General features: G+C 42.7%; 1 protein-coding gene across 1 annotated transcript in view; it reads right to left on the minus strand.

Annotated features, from left to right (window-relative positions):
- The window catches only part of AFG2B (AFG2 AAA ATPase homolog B), a 48,851-nt gene that overhangs the window by 18,918 nt on the left and 8,607 nt on the right, over window positions 1–21,326 (minus strand). The window contains exons 4-5 of the mRNA XM_063449014.1: window positions 20,998–21,156; window positions 19,208–19,417 (exon numbers count right to left, since the gene is read on the minus strand). Coding sequence (XP_063305084.1) covers window positions 19,208–19,417; window positions 20,998–21,156 — 369 coding nt within the window. The remainder of the gene's footprint in view (window positions 1–19,207; window positions 19,418–20,997; window positions 21,157–21,326) is intronic.

Raw genomic sequence — 21,326 nt, forward strand, 5'->3', positions numbered from 1 at the left:
CTTTCTCATCATATCCAGGTATTATTATGTGTTGTTATTACTGTGGATCTTATAGTTTACACACTTGGAATTCATAAACGTATGTACGTGGGCTAGATCTAAGCAGAAACCAACAATCATACTGTAAGGGACAGCATTTTCCCTTCCCTTCCAAGTAAGAGTGGTTAATTAGGATTATCGAGGACAAAACTTCTCATCCACTCAACAAGATATTAGCTCTTGGTGGCTGTGGCACAAGGTGCAGTTTCTTCTCTCCACCTTATTAGTAAGTGTTGGTGGTTGGATAGCAGATTGTAATACGCAATAATTGTACATGGGCAAGATGTCGACTGATAAATATGGCTAATGTCATGCCTAAACCAGAGTAGTAAAGGCTACTTAGGACATTAAGCCAGTGCCTGGTAAACATAGGAACCAAGCCATATTTATTATAAGAAAATCAGCCATGTTGCCCAAGTTATAATACAATTTTATAAGAGTATCTATCCCTCCAGAGTCAACTAATATTTTTTTTTTTTTTTTAAACCTACAAAAGGATAGGAGTAAAAAGCCGAATTTCTCAAGCTCTGCTCAAAGCACCATAAGCACTGCACCTCCACTTGAGTGGTTATGGTGTTATGATTCTTTTTTTTTTTTTTTTAATTCTTTATTTTTGCAGTGCACATACAGGGTTACAAGCAGGCATGAGGTGCCCCAAAAGCAGTCCTCAGGCATTTTCTCCGCACAACATGCGGGGCAATTGATTATCAGGCACATTTTTTATAATTATTTGCTCATGTATTCAATTGGTGAGAGTATTTTTAAACTGTGAGTAGGCTTGAACATTGTTTAAACTAGTCTTAAGCATTGGTCGCTTTAAACATTTGTCGCTTTAGACATTGTCGCTTTAGACATTGTCGCTTTAAACATTTGTTTATGAAGAGTATGCATGCTAAAGAAGATCTTTGCTTTCAAGATAATGGTTTAAAACATAAAGTGAGAGCACTGATTTCAAGAGTACAAGTCAGTCCACCTAGTTACGCTTGCGTCTTAGGGTAAGCGAAGTGTAAAGTGTAATAATTCTAGTGTGTCTCCAAGTTAGGTGCAGGATCGGTAGTGTGAATAAGACATGCATAGTTACTTCAGGCGTGGTTGAACGAGATACTGTCCCCTTTGTTATGTAATGACAGGAGGTTAACTTGGTAAGAGTCGATCTATATAGATGTTGTGCTGTGTAATGCTAGTCAGTCATTCCAGTGAGTGACTGCTGGGTGTGCAAGGCTATGTAAGCTTTGTACAAAAAAACAGAACGAAAGAATAGGTAGCGGGTAACAGACCTAGTCCCAAACCCAGATGGAACAGTCACCAGTACTGAACCAAATGGGGCAGTCCCAGTCTGGCTCCGCTAGGCCTATTGTACCGCAGGGAGACTCCAGGGGTCTCCAGGGGCTTAACCCCTAAACTATATAAATGCCAAACAGACAGAAGCAAATGCTCAAGGTCTCAAAACTTAAAAAAGTAAATGAGACCCTAGGCATACCTGGATATACGTATAGAGTTTAGGAAAAATAATATACACAGATACTGGAGGCTGGATCCCCCTAGCCAGGGAGGACAGTGCTACAAAATAAGTAGGTAATTAAATAAATCCAAGTAAATAAAAAAAAACCAAATGAATGAAGTATATACAACTAGTACATTCTCTACTGTCTAATGGATCTGGGATATAGTCAGAAGACAGAGGACTATTCTGGGATAGAGGGACAAAAAATAAAAAATCCTTTAATGTTAATAATCAATGAATATATCCATATCCCTGCCTCTGATGCTTACCCAGCCATATAGAGTTAATGAGTAGATAAATAAATCAAAATAAAACAAAATAAATGAAGTATATACAGCTAATGCGATCTCTACTGTCTAATGGATCTGGGATATAGTCCAAAGAAAAAGGGCTATTATGGGATAGAGGGACAGGACATAAATAAACATCCTTTAAAGTAAATAGTCAATGAATATATCCAAATCCCTGTCCCTGATGCTTACCCAGCCATGTATATAAAGCCATAGCCTGCTCAAAAGTTAGTGCTTAGACCTAATTCGTAATCTATATAGTATAGGTCCTCAGCTCACAGATGCAGATACAGTTAATCAAAACAAAAACAAATAAAAAAAAAACAACAATAATAGTCAGACTGTATCACAGAGGTGCTGCAAGCAGGAGATAGAGCAATAAAGTGAGAGAAGCGTAGGATATAATAGGGGGTCAGTACTAAATGTACTTGACAAATGTAGTTATAAAGCCTCTCTCCCTTTTCAGCTAGCTAGATAGACATAGTAGAGAAAGAAAGAAAATCAATCAAAAAATGGTGATACAGAGCATAATCAAAAAATGCTCCACACCCAGAGTGTTTAGTCAGTGCCCATGTGTGAAACACAAAAAATAATAAATGCTAAAAGCGCCCAACGCGCGTTTCGGTGCCTATGTCATGCACCTTCGTCAGGGACCAAAAGTTTGTGGTCACTAACCTCCCTTAAGTATGCAATATGCCCAGATATTGGCCAATTGGCCGGTCAGAGAGGATATCCCTCAGGTGTTGCAGAGTTACCTCAATCTAGCCACTCATTTCCGGTATTCCATGCCGGGTGGGGTGTCACGTGACCTCTCTCACCACGGACCGGATTGGTGAGATTAAGGGCTCCTCTGATTGGTTCAAACGCCCTATGTGACTCCTTTGATCGGCAGGTAGTGTGTGGATGTATACCACACCCCCTTCCAAGTCTTTGAATAATCTGACGATCGTATCCACAATGAGGATAGAAAGTAGAAGGACTACCAGTCCTAGGACTCTCAGGCAATCGCCCACCTAAATGCCAAATACAAACTAAGCAGTCGGCAGACCAGCGTATAGCCTACCTGACTATCTGTTAAGTTAGGTCCTATGTGCCCATATTGCACTGTATCCACCAACTCCTACAAATCTCAGCCAGCCATTAAATGTTAAGTTTAGACAGACTCTAGGTGCTTATACTTATATGTATAGAGTGTAGCTATTAGTCTCACACTCTATCAGTGGTAATGAAAGAACCACAGGGTACCATAATCCCTGATAGGCTATAGTCGCATAGAGACATCTACATAGCCCTGGCTAGATGAACAATTCAAGATTCGGGGATATGGGGTATCTCATATATATATATAAACAGGCTTCATAGGGTAGATGGACCTCCGGCTAGGCATCTAATGTATTGGAGGAACCATATTATCAGGGAAGCAATTATGGCAGATTCTACAGTGCAATCTCTTAGGTGTGATTGCGGTGCCGCTGTAAATAAAGGGACAGAGTCTTAAAGAGGTAGGGCGGTAGAGGAAAGCCGAATTTATTCAGCCCAATAGTGTAAAGTCACTTGAGGTTTTTGAGGTAACGTAAGGGTATGGGCTGTTTTAGTGGGGATCAACAGCATCAAAAAAATAACAAAAATAAACAATAAAAAGGATCAAAAAAACTATACTAGAATATAAAGCGTGTATGAGGCATATCTTGAATATTTACATGATAACATTATTTACATTAATTACAAACATGGGAGCTAAGAATGTTAATCCGCGATAAATGAGGTGTATGAAAAACCCTCGTTGAGACCAAGGGGTGCGAGTGTCTTGAGTTTATAGATCCAGAAACTCTCTCTTTGTAAGAGTTTTTTATCCAGATCCCCACCCCTTGGTCCCAACGTAACCCTTTCCAAACCACAGAACCTGATCCCATCTGAGGAACCCCTGTGATGCAGTTTGAGGTGTTTGGAGACTGGTGTGTCTATCAGTCTCCTTGGATTCACTGAGTTCACATGTTCTCTTATTCTTACTTTCAACATCCTAGAGGTTTTACCTACGTAGAGTTTATTACAGGAGCATGTGAGTAGATAGACAACACCTTTTGTCTGACAATTAAAAAAGGTTTTCACCTTAAACTCCTGGGAGTTAGATGAGTCTGTAAAGGTTTTGGATGGACGACGTATGAAGTGACAGGCCTTGCACCTCCCACACTGGTAGGTGCCTACCACTGAGGACTTAAGCCAGGTGGAATTCTGAGGGGTACTTTTCAGGTGGCTAGGGACTAATAAATCTTTTAAGTTTTGTCCTCGTCTTGCGGTGACAGAAGCATGGGGAGTGATTACTTTATGTATATGTGGGTCTTGGTGCAGGAGGGGCCAATATCTTTCCAAGATCTTAATGATATGGTTCCAGCCTGCATCATAACTCCCAATGCACCTAATCACATCCTGAGTTGTTTTACAACTGCTGTCCTCTGAAAGTAACTCGTTTCGATCTACCAGTAGCGCCCGTTTGTACGCATACTTGATGCATTTATTCGGGTACCCTTTCTGTTTGAACTGGCTCCGAAGTGTCTTAGCCTTAAGCTTAAAGTCCTCCAAGTTGGAGCAGTTCCGTCGAAGGCGTAGGTATTGTCCAATTGGTATCCCTCTTTTTAGGGATGGGGGATGATAGCTCTCCCAATTGAGTAGGTTATTTGTAGATGTGGGTTTTCTGAATAACGTAGAGATAAGATGACCATCTTCTGTCATTGTGATGGTTATATCCAGAAAATTGATTTTTTTTGCCCCCTACTTCACTCGTTAATTTCAAGTTGATGTCATTTAGGTTCAGGGTCCTCACAAAGTCATGGAAGAGGTCAATGGTGTCCGTCCAAATCAGTAGGACGTCATCAATGTATCTCTTCCAGACTTTGATATGTTGGGTATATTTCTGCATCTGGGTGTTGAAAACCATAGTTCTTTCCCACCAACCTAGGTGGAGATTGGCATATGAGGGGGCACATGCCGTCCCCATAGCCGTCCCCCTAAGTTGGTGGTAATATTTGCCCTGGAACATGAAAAAATTATGCGTCAATATGAATTGCATTAAGTCATGTACCAGGCGATTATGAGATAACGAAGCTCCTGGTTGTTCATCCAGAAAGGCCTGGATGTGTTTAAGGCCCACTTCATGTGGTATAGAACTGTATAGGTTCTCCACATCCAGGCTACATAAGATGGCATCCCCTGTTACGGTCAATCCCCCAATGGTATTCAAGGTATGCTTGGTATCCCTTAAGTAAGATGGGAGTTTAATGACTAATTTACGTAGAATCTGGTCTACAAATAGGCTTGTGTTCTGGGTTAAATTACCCCTCCCCGAGACAATAGGTCTCCCCCCTAATTTGGGTTTTTGTTTATGTATTTTTGGGAGGGCATAAAAGGTCGCTGTTATGGGTTTTTTAGTAAAGATAAAATCAAATTCATCTTTGGAAATTAGCTCTGATGCTAGGGCCGTATCAAGAATCTTTTTGAGTTCCATAAGATACTTTTTAGTGGGATCGCAGGGGAGTATTTCATACGTATCTTTATCCTGGATAAGATCATGTACCATAGATACATAATCGATTCTGTTCAGGATCACCGTATTGCCCCTTTTATCTGACGGTTTAAAGATCACTTTGTCCAGAGTCTGTAAATGTTTCAATGAACTCTGTTCCTGTAGAGAAATGTTACTAGCAGGTTGGACTTGGAGTTCTTTAAACTTAACTTTGTCTATTTCTCCACATGTTAGTTCAACAAATAAGTCTATATACTTGAACTCACCCTACCCTACCCTACCTCTTTAAGACTCTGTCCCTTTAATTACAGCGGCACCGCAATCACACCTAAGAGATTGCACTGTAGAATCTGCCATAATTGCTTCCCTGATAATATGGTTCCTCCAATACATTAGATGCCTAGCCGGAGGTCCATCTACCCTATGAAGCCTGTTTATATATATATATATGAGATACCCCATATCCCCGAATCCTGAATTGTTCATCTAGCCAGGGCTATGTAGATGTCTCTATGCGACTAGAGCCTATCAGGGATTATGGTACCCTGTGGTTCTTTCATTACCACTGAGAGTGTGAGACTAATAGCTACACTCTATACATATAAGTATAAGCACCTAGAGTCTGTCTAAACTTAACATTTAATGGCTGGCTGAGATTTGTAGGAGTTGGTGGATACAGTGCAATATGGGCACATAGGACCTAACTTAACAGATAGTCAGGTAGGCTATACGCTGGTCTGCCGACTGCTTAGTTTGTATTTGGCATTTAGGTGGGCGATTGCCTGAGAGTCCTAGGACTGGTAGTCCTACTTTCTATCCTCATTGTGGATACGATCGTCAGATTATTCAAAGACTTGGAAGGGGGTGTGGTATACATCCACACACTACCTGCCGATCAAAGGAGTCACATGGGGCGTTTGAACCAATCAGAGGAGCCCTTAATCTCACCAATCCGGTCCGTGGTGAGAGAGGTCACGTGACACCCCACCCGGCATGGAATACCGGAAATGAGTGGCTAGATTGAGGTAACTCTGCAACACCTGAGGGATATCCTCTCTGACCGGCCAATTGGCCAATATCTGGGCATATTGCATACTTAAGGGAGGTTAGTGACCACAAACTTTTGGTCCCTGACGAAGGTGCATGACATAGGCACCGAAACGCGCGTTGGGCGCTTTTAGCATTTATTATTTTTTGTGTTTCTCACATGGGCACTGACTAAACACTCTGGGTGTGGAGCATTTTTTGATTATGCTCTGTATCACCATTTTTTGATTGATTTTCTTTCTTTCTCTACTATGTCTATCTAGCTAGCTGAAAAGGGAGAGAGGCTTTATAACTACATTTGTCAAGTACATTTAGTACTGACCCCCTATTATATCCTACGCTTCTCTCACTTTATTGCTCTATCTCCTGCTTGCAGCACCTCTGTGATACAGTCTGACTATTATTGTTGTTTTTTTTTTTTATTTGTTTTTGTTTTGATTAACTGTATCTGCATCTGTGAGCTGAGGACCTATACTATATAGATTACGAATTAGGTCTAAGCACTAACTTTTGAGCAGGCTATGGCTTTATATACATGGCTGGGTAAGCATCAGGGACAGGGATTTGGATATATTCATTGACTATTTACTTTAAAGGATGTTTATTTATGTCCTGTCCCTCTGATGTGGAATTATTAAAAATTATTATTGTACTTGTATTGAATTATTGTACTAACTCCATTTTAACCCTATATTGTGACAATCCTCCATTTTGTCCTCCTAACCTGACTTCTTCAAATCCTCCATTTTGTCCTCATGACTTAACTTGTTCATTTTAAAACTACCTTACGTGACTGAACTTCTCAACCCAATTAATACAGTAGACAAAGACCGTGTTTCCTACAAGGACAAGTACCAGGAGGTGCTGGCTACTCCTTAAGACTTGTAAGATAGTATAGTTTGAAGGCCACGAGAACACAGTAGTAATGAAATGTTCTATTCATAAGAGACCTTGCACCTGGACATGAGGCCTGATATCACTGACTGTGTAAAATGACGCTCAAGCCCCCCTTTCCACCGAGTAAACCTCATGCTGGGAAAGATGGCGCCTGAGCCTTCTGTCCACACCCTTGTCCAGAATAATACCACCTCCCGGTGGGAGGACACCTAGCTGGTCACTCAAACCCCTGAGCCAATTAATAATATTGGTGGGTGGACACGAAGTTAGTCACATAATGTTTAATCCAATCAATGATGTTTATTTATTATCATCTGATATTCAATGATGATGTAATTTTGCTTTTAAAAAGATCTGCACAACTGTTTTCCAACCAGATTGTATTAAATTTTCTGAAGTGCTTTTAACCTGAACTCCATGTGTCAGTGTGAGCTTACTTCTGCGTATACGCAATTTAATCATCTCAGATTTGGACAGGAACAGATAGACTTTGAACATTTTGGTTTACTTTCAAAAAGTACCATAACAACTTGGCGCCCAACGTGGGGCATCGGGCTATGGCCTCTGGCCGGTGAGCCGTCCTAAGGAAGATGCTGTTGGACGGGGGAATCCTGGGGGTAGGAAGGGAGATTGATCACCTCCAGATACACGGTAGAGACTTCTGCAGAGCCACCGGTACGTTCCGGCCCCTTTGATTGACCCGTCCACGTGTCTGTGACTGCTTCCCGGGAGGACATCAAAGACAGGTAATATCTTGCCCGGTGTCTCGTTACTCACTTGTTTACCTGCATTTTAGTCTATCTGTTGCCTGGGTGTGTTTGAATTGTGTTTGAATTGTTTGCCTGTTTCCCCATTTTGAGATAAAGGGGGGGTGGACCTGCAGGGGATTTGCCTGGGGTTCTGTCTTGCTTGTTTTCCCCTTTTTGGGATAAAGGGGGGTGGACCTGAGGGGACTTGCCTGGGTCTTCAGTGTGTCTGTCTATCTGTTTGTATTTTACCCCTTTTGGGATAAAGGGGGGTTGACCCGTGGATGTGTTCCTGGGGGGTCTTCTGTTGCCTGTTTTACCTCTTTTAGGAACCACGGTGCTGTGGTTGTAAGGAAAAAGAGGGGTTGACCCGTGGATGTGTTCCTGGGGGGTCTTCTTTGCCTGTTTACTTCTTTTAGGAGCCTCGTGGCTGTGGCTGTAAGGAAAAAGAAGTTTGTGGAACTGTGGGATCTGTGTAGAATCATAGTTTCCTGTGATCCAAGTTTGTGTCACTTTGATAGCCTAGCTAGCTTCACTGTGCGCGTTCGGACTATCCAGCTCTAGTTGAGTTGGGGACGTCCTGACCCGGACCATCCAGCTCTAGTTGAGTTGGGGACGTCCTGACCCGGACCCTTCGGCTCTAGTTGAGCTGAAGGTCCACTGATTATTTAATCGTGGTAGGAGACTTAGCCTTGTGGCAGGGGACTTTGTTTCCTGGGGGAATTCAGGCAGGTATTGCTTGTTTTTCGCATCACGTGGTAGTGAGACTTATAAAGTGGGTTTTATAGGGGCACTACGGGAATGAGGATAGACGTGGCCACATTCTTGTGGACTGCAGAGTAGAGGGAGGCTGGAAAGGATTTCGGACCGGTGTTAGCTGTTATCCTTGGCCGCTGGTAGTGAGACTTATGAAAGTCGTTCTCCGAGCGGGGACACTACGAGGTTGAGAAAGGTGACTTTGGAGTAAGCACATGTAGAAGGAAAGGGATTACTGTTGATTTCATTTGAACTGTGATGCATGCACTGTATTTCAACTGTACTGTTGTTTGTTTAATGTGGAGTCATTTAAACTCCTGTGTCTGTCCCTAAGGATTTTTTCCTTACTCTTTACCTTTTCTATACTTCCTATATTATTATTCTATCCTCTTCTATTTCTATTGTGAGAGAAGTGATTGGTCACACACTTCTCACCTCCAATTAGTGACTAGTCTACGTTTTGGAAAGACGCACTGGGGGGGGACCCACCCCTCTCGAGTGTCAGTCCACCATTGTAGACACTGTTTAAAACCTTTCCCCCCTATATCTGGGACGCCTGTATAGGAGGGGAATGGAACAGGGTTAGAAAAGCCCAATAAGGGCTGGCTAGCGTGTGTGATCTAGTTGAAGATAGAGATTGCTAAAGTGTGTAAAATTGCTGTGCCTTCATGTGGTAGATTACTGACAGAGAAGAAAGCAAGCTTACTGGTACAGAGTAGCAATGCTATTCAGCAGGAAGGTAGGGTTGAGGAAGAACTAGATCACAAAGGGTTAAGAATGTATGTATATTATAATAATTGTTTTTGTATTTTGTGTTAGCCATTACCCTGGTAGAGGGTGGGGGTTTTGTATTGAGTTTCACTAAAGAGTATTATTAAATGTTGTGTTTTTGTGTCCCTTTGCTTTTGCAATAATTGTAACGTAACTGTCTTTCCAGCGCTGACATGGTTAAAAAACTTCATGCTGGCTCTCTCCTTGCCTTCTGTGAGACGCGAGGGGGGAGAGGGAGGGGTGACATTCCTGGTTTTTCAGTTCAGCGTTCAGTAAAATTATTCAGAAACTAATAAGATTTAGCAATGGAACAAAGTATTTTCTCCAAGACTGTTGTATAAGATAAGGAGTCAGGGATGTAGCTCAGTGTTTATTACGAAGGTTAGGAAAGTGAATCTGATGCAGGAATAGAGAATTATTTGGACGAGTTAAAAATGTAAAGGCAAGTGTGATTTGTTGCATTGCTATGCAATGTGGATAGAGGGAATATGCAAAGTTGTTAAGCTAGATTGTGAAGAGGAAAAGTGATTAATGGCTGTAGGTATATTGTTTGCATTCCGTGAGTTTATTTATTTATTTTATTTATTTATTTTCCGCCCGTGTATTGTGTCATGCTCATCCTATCTTAAAGACATGCTGTCTTCCTTAATTCCCATATATTATGAACAAAAAGGTTACGGTTACTAGGATTATCCTGCTATTAGTTTCCCTGTGTCAGGAAGGTGTCTGTGACAAGTATTGGTTAATATGTAGATAGAATATATATGTCTATCGTTTCATGTATAAGTAACAAGTGTGTTTTAGCTTTGTGTACAAAGATTGATAACATGCTGAAAGAAGGGTTATCTTAAAGAACATTTACTAAAAGAAAGTTCTAATAAACCAAGATTTCTTGAACAAATGAATAAGCCAAGTTTAAAGACTGACTAACATAATTTTTGTTGTAAGCCCAGATATTTTATTATTGCATATGCGTAGGAATTGAGACTTTGGGCATTATAGTATATTAATTCTAGATCTGTTACTAGCAGCAAGTGCTTAGCCTTATGCCTATCCCACGCATGCTTAAAACACTTCTACTGAGTTAACCTCTACCACTCCAGTTGGAAGGCTATTCCATGCATCCACTACCCTCTCAGTAATGTAATACTTCCTGATATTATTTTTAAACCTTGGTCCCTCTATTTTTGAGACTATGTCCTCTTGTTATGGTAGTTTTACTTCTTTTAAATATAGTCTCCACTTTTACTGTGTTGTTTCCCTTTATGTATTTAAAAATGCTTTTATCATATTTCCCCTGTCTCGTCTTTTCACCAAGCTATACCTGTCAAGATCCTTTAACCTTTCCTGGTGAATTTTACCCTGCAATCCATGAACCAGTTTAGTAGCCCTTCTTTGAACTCTCTCTAAGGTATCCATATCCTTCTGAAGAATATGGTCTCCAGTACTGTATCCAGTACTCTAAGTGAGGTCCCACCAGTGTTCTGTACAATGGCATGAGCATTTCCCTCTTCCTACTGCTAATACCTCTCCCTATGCAACCAAGCATTCTGCTAGCATTCCCTGCTGCTCTATTACATTGTACATTGTCATTAACAGCCAGAAACTGGAGTACAAGAAATGTGAATTAATGTATAGCCATTTATAAGCTTAACAAAATCTCCATTATCTTTTCCATTTATTTTGCAGAAGGCAATGTTATTTGTCTATTTTGTATGTTTTAAAAATACATTATCAGTAAAGAGTAGAATAAATTTTATCCCATTTACGAGACATAAAATTGTGATAATGTATATTTGTGATATAAGTAGAAATTACATTTTGAGATGTTAGATTATAAATTATTAAATTAAGAACGAGAGTCAGGGATAGCGTCTGTCTCCGCGGGCACAAGACCCCGTGTGGAGAAGTGGTGGGCAAGCCATCATGGGCCACCCATGGGAGTGAAACGTTCGAGGCTTGTGGAGACAAGATGAGCATGTTAGCCTTTTATTATTTTTCTCTAGGGAAAGCATAGGGCCAGTTAATAGTTGTTGTACATGGGCTATTTGCAGCCTCCATTGCATTTCTACCTAGTCTTGATTTCTGATGTATCCTCCATTGCTACATCACCTGTCTGCTCCCTTACCTGCCCACCCCCGCTTATTCCTCCCACCGATCCCTCCCCTTCATCTGCAGTCCCCCACTTTCCCCTACTGCCCCTCCCTCTACTCCACCTTCTCCTCCTCCTACTCCTCCTTCCTGCTCTTACTCCTCCCCCTCTTCCTACTCCTCCCTCTACTCCACTTTCTCCTCCTACCCCTTCCTCTACTCCACCTTCTCCTCTCTCCTCCTACTTCTCCTCTTCTCCTCCTCCTACTCCTCCCTCTACTCCACCTTCTCCTCTCTCCTCCTACTTCCCCTCTACTCCTCCTTCTTCTTCCTACTCCTCCCTCTACTCCACTTTCTCCTCCTACTCCTCCCTCTACTCCACCTTCTCCTCTCTCCTCCTACTTCCCCTCTACTCCTCCTCCTACTCCTCCCTCTACTCCACCTTCTCCTCTCTCCTCCTACTTCTCCTCTTCTCCTCCTCCTACTCCTCCCTCTACTCCACCTTCTCCTCTCTCCTCCTACTTCCCCTCTACTCCTCCTTCTTCTTCCTACTCCTCCCCCTACTCCACTTTCTCCTCCTACTCCTCCCTCTACTCCACCTTCTCCTCTCTCCTCCTACTTCCCCTCTACTCCTCCTCCTACTCCTCCCTCTACTCCACTTTCTCCTTCCACTCCACCTTCTCCTCTCTCCTCCTACTTCTCCTCTACTCCTCCTTCTCCTCCTCCTACTCCACCTTCTTCCCTCTCACTCTATCCGCTACTCATTCTTCCATCTCCCCACCACCATATCTGTATCCTTTATATGCTTCCTCCCTTCTTATTCCTTACCAATTTCCTCCACTCATAGACGACTCTGCCTCTACCTGACAACATTATATTTTGAAGAAAAGTTGCTCTGGCCACTCTTCCGCCACTTCCCAGGGGGGAATACCACACTAACGAAAAATTAAAATTATTCAGACATGAAAGAACTGTTTTGGGCACTCTCAAGGAAATAGTGCGGTCCTGACCCAGATTCCCATGGAAGTAAGACACCTGTAAGGGAGGTGGCTGTCCCTCATGTTTTTTCTACACTAAGTCCCCAGAAATCTCATGAAAGGAACCTGACTCATTAGAACAAAACATGAACATTCAACTTACAGATCTCTACAGAGGGGGGTCAGCAAGAGAACTGTGAATAGAAAGACAAATACCCCCCAATCTCACACAGAAATAGGTGAGGAAACCTCTTCTACTGCTCCTTATGGTTGCTTTGAACAGATGAAAGAAGAAACAAGACACCTTTCAACAGAGCATGCAGTAGCTTTACCAGATCCTGACTCCACTCTGTTTGCGGATAAAGAGGAAAGGTACCATACTGGATTTGCTGTTGCTACAGAAGATCAGGTACGTCAAGCACCTTCACTTTCCTCACTCACATCTGCTCAAGACGCTGAATTGACAGCCTTCTCAGTGGCATACAAAATGCCTGAAGGAAGACATGCCAATATCTACACTGACTCAAGACATGCCCTGGGTGCAGCACATTATTTTGGATCAATCTGGAAGATAAGAAGCACCACTCAGCTGCCCAAAAGCTGCCAACCAAGCCACAAGTGCACCAAGGGAAGTGGACGGAAGGGTGTCCGCTAAAGAAACTTCTATACTCACCATGTAGATCCTACCCACAGATTTCAAGCTTCTGAAAGAATGACAAGCAGCTGCTGACCCTGAAGAAATACAAAGCTGGAAAAACAGAAAGGGGCAACCCTTGAAGACGGGCTGTACTCCAACGCTCTTAAGCTCTGTTTACCCAAAAACATGTACTGGGCAGTGAGCCCATGGAACTTTATACCTATCCAAGACCCTCATGAACTCTTTGATCTCTAAAATACCCCTAAGCACCTAGCTAACTCTCAATATCCCTTTCAAGAATCCAGGTGACAAAGAGCTACTGGGTCAAATATGCACTAGTTATCATAGACATTTTGTCAGGATGGCCAGAAGCCTAGCCGGTCATCAATGTGACATCCAAGACCATATACCCAGTAATGCATTGTGAAAGTTGCAGAGATCACTCAGTGGATTCATTGTTCCAGATTCAAGACTCTCTCTGCAACATGAGAAGTGACATTTGTTGATTTTGACACACTTTTGACTCTAAAGAAAAAAAAAAAAAAAAAAAAAAATGACTTGTTAAATAAAAAGATACCAGCAAGTAGGTGTTTGATGGCCATAATAATGCCTGACCACCTGCCATCGATGGAAAGCCGAGGACCCCAAAAGGAGACCTCGTGAAGCTAAAAAGATCCAAACGCCAAGCTCCCTCAGGATTATTTGCCCATCCTGAGTTTGTGGTGATATTAATATTGACTAAATGATCCGAGTCCACCTACGCTGATGTAGCGTGGGACAGGTTTAATACTACAATGCATAAGCAAATGCGCCCTAGCCAAGGTTATTATGTCCATACACATAATACATGACAAGGTACTCTTGACACACCACATTCATGCTTCAGAACATAAAGAGGAGCACCCCTCTAAAGGGAAAGTTTGATTGATATATATATATTGATGCCATAGGTGTGCCAAGGGGGGTACCAGATGATTTTGCAGTAAAAGGAAAGTTTGAGTCCATTTTCCCAACCGTCACTGCTAATAATAATAATAATATTTTGATTTGCATTTATTATATCTATTGCAACCAACAACGTTTACCTGTCACCATGACTACTTGTGCCTATATTCCAGATAACACAAGTCCATATGGTAATGTAAGCTTGTCTATTTATGATGTCCCTCTGAAGAACTAAGAAGACTTTGAGAACCGTTACTCCAGTCATTTTTGTGCCTTTGGGTTAACACGTCTTCTGATACTAACATAATAAAGTTTTATCTCTTAGAATCTAACATTTCATAGGGGGGACTGATGTGGAATTATTAAAAATTATTATTGTACTTGTATTGAATTATTGTACTAACTCCATTTTAACCCTATATTGTGACAATCCTCCATTTTGTCCTCCTAACCTGACTTCTTCAAATCCTCCATTTTGTCCTCATGACTTAACTTGTTCATTTTAAAACTACCTTACGTGACTGAACTTCTCAACCCAATTAATACAGTAGACAAAGACCGTGTTTCCTACAAGGACAAGTACCAGGAGGTGCTGGCTACTCCTTAAGACTTGTAAGATAGTATAGTTTGAAGGCCACGAGAACACAGTAGTAATGAAATGTTCTATTCATAAGAGACCTTGCACCTGGACATGAGGCCTGATATCACTGACTGTGTAAAATGACGCTCAAGCCCCCCTTTCCACCGAGTAAACCTCATGCTGGGAAAGATGGCGCCTGAGCCTTCTGTCCACACCCTTGTCCAGAATAATACCACCTCCCGGTGGGAGGACACCTAGCTGGTCACTCAAACCCCTGAGCCAATTAATAATATTGGTGGGTGGACACGAAGTTAGTCACATAATGTTTAATCCAATCAATGATGTTTATTTGTTATTATCTGATATTCAATGATGATGTAATTTTGCTTTTAAAAAGATCTGCACAACTGTTTTCCAACCAGATTGTATTAAATTTTCTGAAGTGCTTTTAACCTGAACTCCATGTGTCAGTGTGAGCTTACTTCTGCGTATACGCAATTTAATCATCTCAGATTTGGACAGGAACAGATAGACTTTGAACATTTTGGTTTACTTTCAAAAAGTACCATAACACCTCTATCCCATAATAGCCCTTTTTCTTTGGACTATATCCCAGATCCATTAGACAGTAGAGATCGCATTAGCTGTATATACTTCATTTATTTTGTTTTATTTTGATTTATTTATCTACTCATTAACTCTATATGGCTGGGTAAGCATCAGAGGCAGGGATATGGATATATTCATTGATTATTAACATTAAAGGATTTTTTATTTTTTGTCCCTCTATCCCAGAATAGTCCTCTGTCTTCTGACTATATCCCAGATCCATTAGACCAGTGTTCCCCAACCCCCGGGCCGCGGACCGGTACCGGTCCGTGGATCAAACGGTACCGGGCCGCCCAGGGGTGTGGGGTGTGCGAGCCTGCCGGCTAATGCAGGGCTGGCATTGCCCAAGTGCCAGCCCTGCAATGTGCCTGCGGACCGGAGGGGAGATCAGAGCTCTCCCTCCCCAGTCTGCAGGCACTGTGCTGACAGCCGGCAGGGGAGTGAGAGAGGACCCGGGAGCTCTTACCTGCAGCTCCTCCGGGTCCTCCTCTCGCGAGATTTGGAGCGTTGCCGCGGTAACCACGGCAACGCTCCAAATCTCGCGAGAGTAAACTCTAGCCCTGTAACTGGGCTAGAGTTCACCTCACCACCACCGGACCACCAGGGAATCCCCACCGGACCACCAGGGACTAAGAAATGTCCCCCCTCCTCCCAGTAAAGGTAAGAAGGGAGGGGGGACATGAATATCTTAATTTTAATTAAATAAATTTTAAAAAAGCCTCCTTACCCCCCATACACACACTGCCCCATAAACACACTACACACACTGCCCCCACACACACACTACACACATTGCCCCATAAACACACTACACACACTGCCCCACAAACACTGCCCCATACACACTACAAACACTGCCCCATGCACACACTACACACTGCCCCATATACACACTACACACATTGCCCCACAAACACTGCCCCCATGCACACACTGCCCCCATGCACACACTACACACACTGCCCCACAAACACTGCCCCTATGCACACACTACACACACTGCCCCACAAACACTACACACATTGCCCCACAAACACTGCCCCATACACACTACACACATTGCCCCACAAACACTGCCCCATACACACTACACACATTGCCCCACAAACACTGCCCCCATGCACACACTACACACACTGCCCCACAAACACTGCCCCTATGCACACACTACACACACTGCCCCACAAACACTACGCACATTGCCCCACAAACACTGCCCCATACACACTACACACATTGCCCCACAAACACTGCCCCCATGCACACACTGCCCCACAAACATTGCCCCCATACACACACTGCACACACTGCCCCACAAACATTTCCCCCATACACACACTACACACACTGCCCCACAAACACTGCCCCCCACACACACACTGCAACTCTCACACGCACTGCCACCCTCACATACACACTGCACCGCTCACATTCACATACACACAATTTTGAGTCTATGTCTTTATGTGACTGTGTTTGTGATTTTCTGACTATGTATGTGTCTGCGTGTTTTTTTTAATATATGTGACTGTTTGGTTTTTTTTTGTCTTATTAAATCAAAACAAGCGGGCCACGGAAAAATTATCAAACGTTTACCGGTCCGCGGCGATAAAAAGGTTGGGGAGCACTGCATTAGACAGTAGAGAATGTACTAGTTGTATATACTTCATTCATTTGGTTTTTTTTATTTACTTGGATTTATTTAATTACCTACTTATTTTGTAGCACTGTCCTCCCTAGCTAGGGGGATCCAGCCTCCAGTATCTGTGTATATTATTTTTCCTAAACTCTATACGTATATCCAGGTATGCCTAGGGTCTCATTTACTTTTTTAAGTTTTGAGACCTTGAGCATTTGCTTCTGTCTGTTTGGCATATGTAAGCTTTGTGCAATGTCTGGGTGCCCAATATATAAACATGCCACGGTTCAACAGTAGTTTAAACATTAAGGTTAACGGTGCGTTAAGCATACACCTTATACAGTTTGCATTATCATCTGAAAAATATTAAACTTAAAACAAAGGTTAACATATGCTGCATTAACTAGCCCTTTTAGTGTGTGGATGCTTCTCCCCGCTTGCCATCAGGTGAGTGTGTGGGGACGAAAGCGGAGCCCAGTGGGGTTGTTGTCTTGCTATTGAGCCTGATGTGAATCGTATGGAAAATCATATGGAAACAATAGGCCAGTACCGGTCTCTGATAGGGTAGGGAGGTTATCCCACAATGTCCCGCTCAGCCAACTCCCGCCAGTGGTATATCACAGTCCCGGTTAAGGGGCCGAGTGCGTCTCGGTCTCTGTCGGCGCTGGTGCTCGGGAGGTTCCCTCTGTCTTGTTGGAGTGCCTCCGTTGGTCCGGCTGGACGATGTCGCCATTTTGGGACTCGTGGCTCGCTTTTTCCACTGCCGATCATGTTTTGCGGTGTTCTCGCTGGATCTGTTGCTGGGTATTGCCTGATTACGTGCGAAGCTGGAGTAGTCTAACTTGGTCGCTTTCTTTGCCCTGTTGGTCAGTGGCAGGCCGCCTCTGCGTTCATTGGGTCTCCCCAAGCTTTTCTTCAGGGCGACACCCCTGTAGCTCCAGCCTTTCAGACGCCTGGGGCTTGTAATAGCATTTGCTTTCTGCTTTGCGGTCACCCGCTGTGGGCTTGGTCGCTTGCCTTTTGTCTGGGTCTCCAGGTGGGGAGGTCGCATAAGTGCCTCCAGCTTCTCCCAAAAGGAGTTGAAAATAGCGGCCATTCGGAGCTCTGTGTCTGCTGGGATATGAGAGGCCTCCCGGGCCGCCGCCATTTTGGAGGCATCGTGTGCCGGGTTGCCCCTCTGTGTTGCAGGTTCGGCCTTATGGTAGGACTTCGCTGGGTTGCCCCTGTTGTCCAGGGGGGACCGGGATATCCCCCGCCGGTCCACAGGGGGGGGGGTAGGAAGCTAGTGTGTCGAGGGGTCCGTGCGCGTTTTTGCTGTCGCAGCTTTGTGTAGGCCCCAGTGGCTTGTGAGGTTTCCCGGGGAGCGTATGTCTCGATTTTGGGGTCATTGGATTCCCCCGGATTTCCCCTGCCTTCATCGTGCCGTTGAGCAGAATTTGCACCGATTTGTGGGGTGTTTATCCCCAAAACAGTTGCTTGGAGTCGGGAGCTCTTACGTTGTGCGTCTTTCCCGCTCGGCGGTTAGGCTCCGCCCCATGGTGTTATGATTCTATTGGTATTCAGTCTTCTGGTTTCCTGTCAATCCATTTCAGCGGGGCTCTCTGCAGTCACGCAGATAATCAGACATTGCCATTCTACATTATCCATAGGAATCCCACCAACCCTGGCTGCCTATGATGTGCTGAGAATGCGGACTTAGCTGCCCGAATGCCTACAGTGACAGCCAAAGTTAGGTGGATTCAAACACATACTGGAAAAGTGTAACTAAAGCTAAAATATGCTCAGATATTAGATATAGAATTTGTGAGCATTGGATTGCCCATTGCAGATGGATGATTGGCTGGATCGCAGAATGAGATTCGGATGACTTTGTGGGAGAAGGCATGGGTAGCAAGTGCAAAGGGAGCCTCGGCGCAAAAATAAAGGTAAATTAAAACCCTTTTCCAGGTTTTTACACCAAATGGAGGGGGTCAAAACGAATCAGGCACCAGGATAGGTTTGTATTCCTAAAGTTATAATGTCTCTTTAAGGCCAAAATAGCTGAACTGCAAAAATAGCTAACTTTGAGCAATTTTCCAGTTCAATCATTATGAACATAACATTGAATTCCTGGCACTTCTCACTTTGCTGAATAACACGGTTAGTAAAGATAAATTCACCTGCGCTAAAATCTTTTCCGAGTCTCCAACGTATGGCGAGAAAAGATCAGCACCGCTGACGGAAAGGAAAGAGCAATGACAGCTAGTGGCCACAGCTTTCACCAGCGTGGTTTTGGCACATCCTGGTGGTCCATAAAGTAGCACTCCTTTAGGCAATGTTAGCCCCATTCGGGTAAACGCATCAGGGTATTTCAAAGGCCATTCAATGCTCTGAAAACACAAAACACACCATTAGCAGGCAGAGATTTTCCTAAACAAAAAAGGAAAAAATTGGAGGAAACGGTAGAAGGATATAATAATTCAGGATTTAACGGGATTCTATATAGTGTTAGGAATACAAATCTGTATTCCTAACACTATACTGCCCTCTTGTCCGTCCACCCTTTCCCCCCCGCAGTACATAAAGTTGTTTTTTTAACCCTTTATTTACTCAACTGATTCCAGCGCTGATGTTCATCTGTGCTGGATTGGCACTCAGTCTCCTCCATTGTTATGCGACAGGGGATCTAACGCCCATGCGTGGCGAGCACATTAGGTCATTCCCATAGGTTTTCAGGATGTCCAGCGTCAGTTAGGCGACCCGGGTTTGGAACTCCTGGAAGTGCATCTCAGACAGCCACTAGAGGCTGTCTTAGCACTGCAATGCAAACATTGCAGCTTCTCAAAAACTGCAATGTTTACATTGCAAGACTAAGGCGGACAGGGACAGTGCACGTAGACCACTTCACTGAGCTGAAGAGGTCTGGGTACCGATAGTGTCCCTTAAGAAATTACATTAATACATATTTCATGAAATCTCATTGAAGATTTGTTAAAAGTTTAGTATACACCAAATCAAATGATTATTTATCCAAATTAATATAAGCTATTTTGGAGTATGTGTAAGACAAAGAAATATTTCCGACCAGATTTTTAGGTTCATATCAGTCAAAAGATGCATCCACAACCAGTACTGTTATGGGTTTATGCAGTAGTACCTAGAAATTCATGTACTTTTTATTACAGAATAACTATGGAGTAAAAACGACCACTATTTTTTTAAAATGCATTTGAATGAATTTAAAGAATGCAAAAATGAATAAATAATATAAAGAAAATAAACAGAAGTGTTATTTTACTTAACCCCTTAAGGACCAAACTTCTGGAATAAAAGGGAATCATGACGTGTCATACATGTCATGTGTCCTTAAGGGGTTAATGCAATATTTGTTATGTATGCTTGCAGCTGTAGTCCACCTATGAGTGGTCTGAGGCTCTGTTCTTACTCCTTATCAGAGAGCAAGATTTCAGAAAAGATTGTGTGAGTAGCATGCAGACACCACCAGACTTCAAGCTGAAGCATGTTTTGTGTTCTAAAAATCACTCTAAGCTCACTCTCAGAGTTGAGGGTGCTCTATGCACCATAACAACTTTGCATCACTGCAAGTTAATACTAAGGACAGTACACTGCCTTCCCAGCCAAAGTGGCGCATAACGGCAGTGATTTGCAACGATTGGCACAGATATAACCCTACCCCAGGACATCAAAGGAGGTCCTATAACGAAAGGAACGTCTCCATTCTCATTACTAAAAATGTGAAACATAAATTTCACAGAAAAAGAAGAAAAATATTAATTTAGCGAATTTATAGGGTATACAATGTTTTTTTCACGAAAAGGATCCCAGTTAAAAAAAATTATTGTAAGACATACTGAATTTTTTTTTTTTTTTTTTTTAACCAATCTGACTTTTGACACAGTGCTGTAAAATATGTTGCTGTTTTATAAACAATACAAGTAAAATCTTCCACCTGTTTCAACAATACTTTGAGGTCATCAAGTCCACCAATTTCTTCCCAGTAAACCGGTTTAAATTCTACCTGCCCAATAGAACTCCGAGCGGAAGAAGGACGGATTTTTTTAAATGCTTCATAAAAATGTACTTTGCTGATCCTGTCGTTTTCGCAATCCTAAAACACATAAGGCGCGCATAAATGAGTACTCCAATAAATTTATCACAGTCATGCAAAAAATACATGGTTGCACATTATGGACAAAAAAAATGAATCTATTGTTTGTGATAGCCAAAATGTTAGCATATTTATAGATAAAATGTTATGTCATATTTTAACCACTTAAC

The sequence above is a fragment of the Pelobates fuscus genome, chromosome 3 (assembly GCF_036172605.1).
Source record: "Pelobates fuscus isolate aPelFus1 chromosome 3, aPelFus1.pri, whole genome shotgun sequence".
Classification (NCBI taxonomy): Eukaryota; Metazoa; Chordata; class Amphibia; order Anura; family Pelobatidae; genus Pelobates; species Pelobates fuscus.